Source organism: Corvus brachyrhynchos, unplaced genomic scaffold (genome assembly GCF_000691975.1).
Source record: "Corvus brachyrhynchos isolate BGI_N302 unplaced genomic scaffold, ASM69197v1 scaffold489, whole genome shotgun sequence".
In the NCBI taxonomy this organism is placed as follows: domain Eukaryota; kingdom Metazoa; phylum Chordata; class Aves; order Passeriformes; family Corvidae; genus Corvus; species Corvus brachyrhynchos.
The window spans coordinates 69,783-73,720 of record NW_008239772.1 but is presented as its reverse complement, the minus strand read 5'-3'; the positions used below and the strand labels follow the sequence as shown (position 1 = coordinate 73,720).

The following is a 3,938-nucleotide window of genomic DNA, read 5'->3' as shown; positions in this document are numbered from 1 at the left end:
TACATGGATGGAGGAGGGATAATAGATGAGGGGCAGAGGAGTTAGTGGGGGGGTAGATTCTGGGGGAGGGGCAATGTGGGTGGAATCATGGTGGTGGGTCAGGACCCAACCACGGACCAGGTTGACTATGGTGGCATCTCAGGGCTGTGGGGAGACTCAGGTGACCCCAGCTTGAGAACCAGGTCATCATGGTGACCCCAACCCAGGGTGACCATGGTGACTCCATCCCAAAGCACAGAGTGACCAGGTCAGCACACCTTGGTGACCACCTTGACCCTGGTGACCCCAATCCACGGACATGGGGTGGCCAAGGTGTCCCCCACCTTGGGAACCAGGTTGACCCTGGTGACCCTGGTAACCCCCCCTCCCCCAGGCTACTCGGTGGTTGGGCTGCACATCCCTGCCCGGGTACTGGTGGCTGCAGGGGCACCCCGTCACCTCCACGTGGGGGGGATGGTCCTCTTCGAGGTGTCCAGAGCTACTGGGGACTGGCAAGTGCTGCAGACCCTCGTTGGGGAGCAGGTATGGTGGGGACAGGGTTCCTTGAGTGTCCCCACTTCCCCCAGGTGACACAGATGTCCTCGCACAGGTGAGGTCCTAATTCAGGGCAACCCTCTGTGCCGTGGGGGAGGGGTCCCATGGGTGTCCCCACCCTCTCCCAGGCAACACATGTCACCCTGCAGGTGGGGTCCTACTTTGGGGAGGTCCCCATGGATGTGCCTACCCAGTGACACAGATGTCTCCCCACAGGTGGGGTCCTATTTTGGGGCAACCCTCTGCACGCTGGACCAGGGTGGGGTGACAGTGGCATTGCTAGTGGGGGCCCCCAGCCACTATGATGGGCAGCGGGGAGGACGGGTGCACGTGTACACGTGGAAGGAGGTAAGGGGGGCACTGCCCCTGGGGCCACCACCAACCCTGGGAACACTTGGGGGGGGGCACATTGCTATAGGGGGACGCCAACCCAGGGATATTGGGTGACCATGGTGGCCTCAAGCCAAGGACCATGGGATGGGGCTGACCAGGGTGACACCCTGGTCACCCCAGTCTTAGGGACATGGGACTGGAGTGACCAGTGGTGACACCAACCCAGAGTTACCAGGGTCATGAGGTGGCCAGGGTGACCCCAAACCAAAAGCATGGGGTCAACATGGTGCCACCAGCTTGGGGACAATGGGGTGACCAGAATGACCGAAACTCAAGGTCATAGGGTGACTATGGTGACCCTGACCCAAGGTCCGTGGAACAGGGGTGATGCAGGGTAACCTAAAGGTGGGGGCCAGGTCCAATCTGAGGTCCATGGGACTGGGGTTGACTCCCACAATGTCCTTGTTCCCCCAGGATGCCCTGCATCCCTCTGGGGAGCTTTGGGGTGCCTCAGGTCACCCCTTGGGCCGTTTTGGGGCATCCTTGGCCACTCTGGGAGACCTGGATGGTGACAACCTGCCCGAGGTGGCCGTGGGAGCCCCCCTGGAGGACGAGGAATGTGGGGCTGTCTACATCTTTTCGGGGTGCCCTGGGGGAGTGAAGCCCTTCCCCCGACAGGTAGGAGCTGGGGAATGAGGGGGAGCAGACCTGCCCCCTGCGGGGGAGGGGACATCAGGTGGCTAAGAGTGTCCCCTCCCCCCCAGAGGTTGCAGGGGAAAGTGGTGGCCCTGGGGCGTTTTTTCGGGCAGGCGGTTGCTGGTGGCCTGGACCTCACAGGGGATGGACTGGTAGATATGGCAGTGGGGATGGAGGGACACGTCGTGGTAATGAGGTGACATGGGGGGTCATGGGGGACACAGGGGTGAGGGTGAGGAAATGGGGATATGTGGGTAGGGACAGGGATGGTGATGGGGACATGAGGTTGAAGTTGTGGGAAGAGTGATGGGGGCCCAGGCTTGGGGACAAGAACATGGGGATGGAAAGGGGGACATGGGTGGGGACACAAAGACAGTGATGAGGATGTGAGTATGGAGAAGGAGTCGGGAAGGGACATTGTGGGTGGGGACACAGGTGGTGATGGTCTTATGGAGATGGGAATATGGGGGTGGAGACAAGGGATGGAGTCATGGGGACATGGATGGTGATGATGGGATGGGGACACAGTCAAGGATGAGAACATTGGGGTGGAAACAGGGAAGGTGATGGGAACAGGAACATGGGGATGGGTACATTAGGGGTGGAGATGGGGACATGGAGATGGGGTGGGAACAGGGACATGGGTAGATGGGGCAGAGATGGGGACATGGGAGTGGGGATGAGAACTTGGGGGTGGGTCCAGAGGGAGGGACACCGGGGGACATGGGGGGAGAGGGAGGTGGTGACACAACCAGTGCCACCCCTGATGTATCCCCTCCCTCACGTCTTTTCCCTTGCAGGTCCCGCCCAGTGCTGAGGGTCACCCCCCACCTGACCTTTGAACCCCCTGTGATCCCGACCCGCTGGGTCGACTGTTCCAATGTCACCGCCAGCACTGTGACCTTCCGCCTCTGCCTGCGCCCCCCAGGTCCGGGGAGGGGTGCACGCGAGGGCCTCCAGGAAGTGCTGCGGCAACCGCTGACCTTTTGCCTCGCTCTTGATCTCTAGGTGACCTGGTGACCCCGGTGACGTTCCAGGCGGACGTTGACCCCCAGCGGGCACAAGGTCGGGGGCATTTTGGGGAGGGGCAGCAGAGCTGGGCCGGGGAGATGCAGCCAGGGCAGAGTTGCCAGCAGGAGGCGCTGAGGGTGCTGGTAGGGACCCACATGGGGCAGGACCCACACTTGGGGGGTGGGATCCAATTTTGTGGTGGGGGTAGGACCGACACTTAGGGGGTGGGATCCACCTTTGGGAAGGGGCCAGAACCCACACTTGTGGGGCAGAGGGGAACCAGCACTTGGGGGGTGGGACATACCCTTGGGGGCGGGGGACTGACACTTCTGGGGTGTGGCTGGGGGTGCTGTCCCCCACTTCTGGGGTGCCCTCCAACCTTCTGTCGCTTGTGCTCCAGCCCTGCCTTGAGGACTTCGTCACCCCAATCCGTGTCACTGTCACCATCACCTTGCCCCATAGGGACCCACCAGGGCACATCCTGCACCCCAGCAGTGTCCCCCCCACCTGGGCTGAGGTAACACCACAGTGGGGCTGGGATGTGGGATGCAATGGGAGGGTGGTGGGGTCCCCCAAAATTAACATGTCCCCTTTCTTCCCTGCCCCATAGATCCCCTTTGAGCAGAACTGTGGGGCTGACGAGGTGTGCGAAGCCGACTTGGGGGTCAAGGTGGTGCCAAGGGGTGCAGCTGTTTTGGGGGTCCCTAGTGCCGAACTGGGGGTTCTGTTGATTGTGAAGAACAGGGGGGAAGATGCCTATGGGGTGGCCCTACAAGTGAACCACCTCCTGGGGGTCTCTTTCCGGCGGGCCCGAGCCAGCCAGGTATGTGGGACCCCAAAATATGGGATGGGGAGGGACACAGGTGTTCAGGCCCCTCAGATCCCAGCCCCATATCTCCCCCAGGCCTCGACTCTGGTGCCGATGCCCATCCACTGCTGGGACTCCCAGGGCTTCGAGGGGCAGCCGTGGGGCCTCACTTGCAACCTCAGCTGCCCCGTCCTCCGCTCTGGCTGGCAGGTAAGAGCTGGGGGGCAGCGCTGGGGGGCAGGGGTCGCTATGGGACAGCCCCCCGAGACACCCCAACTCTGCTCTGTGTCAGGTGCTGGTGGAGGTGACCTTTGACCTTCAGCAAAATGCCTCATGGGGACAATCCCTGGGGCTGACCGCAACTGTGAGCAGGTGGGGTCCATGGGGTGGGGAGGGGTCTGTGGGGCACTGTTGGGCAGGGAGGTGATGTCTGTGGATCTCACCTGTTCCACAGCAATAATGAGCCCAACATCACCCTCGGGGACAACACGGACTCCTGGGACATCCCTGTCCACTTTGCCCTTGACCTTGTGGCCTCCTGGTAAGCCCCACACAT

The 3,938-nt window shown here is 61.9% G+C and overlaps 1 protein-coding gene across 1 annotated transcript in view; it reads left to right on the top strand.

The window, feature by feature from the left end:
* Positions 1–247: 247 nt before the first annotated feature.
* LOC108448816 (integrin alpha-L-like) overlaps positions 248–3,938 on the top strand; it is a 4,318-nt gene continuing 627 nt past the window's right edge. The window contains exons 1-11 of the mRNA XM_017742935.1: positions 248–522; positions 751–882; positions 1,342–1,545; positions 1,632–1,759; positions 2,364–2,491; positions 2,572–2,717; positions 2,975–3,091; positions 3,185–3,397; positions 3,479–3,592; positions 3,675–3,754; positions 3,837–3,923. Coding sequence (XP_017598424.1) covers positions 454–522; positions 751–882; positions 1,342–1,545; positions 1,632–1,759; positions 2,364–2,491; positions 2,572–2,717; positions 2,975–3,091; positions 3,185–3,397; positions 3,479–3,592; positions 3,675–3,754; positions 3,837–3,923 — 1,418 coding nt within the window. The 5' untranslated portion in view covers positions 248–453. The remainder of the gene's footprint in view (positions 523–750; positions 883–1,341; positions 1,546–1,631; positions 1,760–2,363; positions 2,492–2,571; positions 2,718–2,974; positions 3,092–3,184; positions 3,398–3,478; positions 3,593–3,674; positions 3,755–3,836; positions 3,924–3,938) is intronic.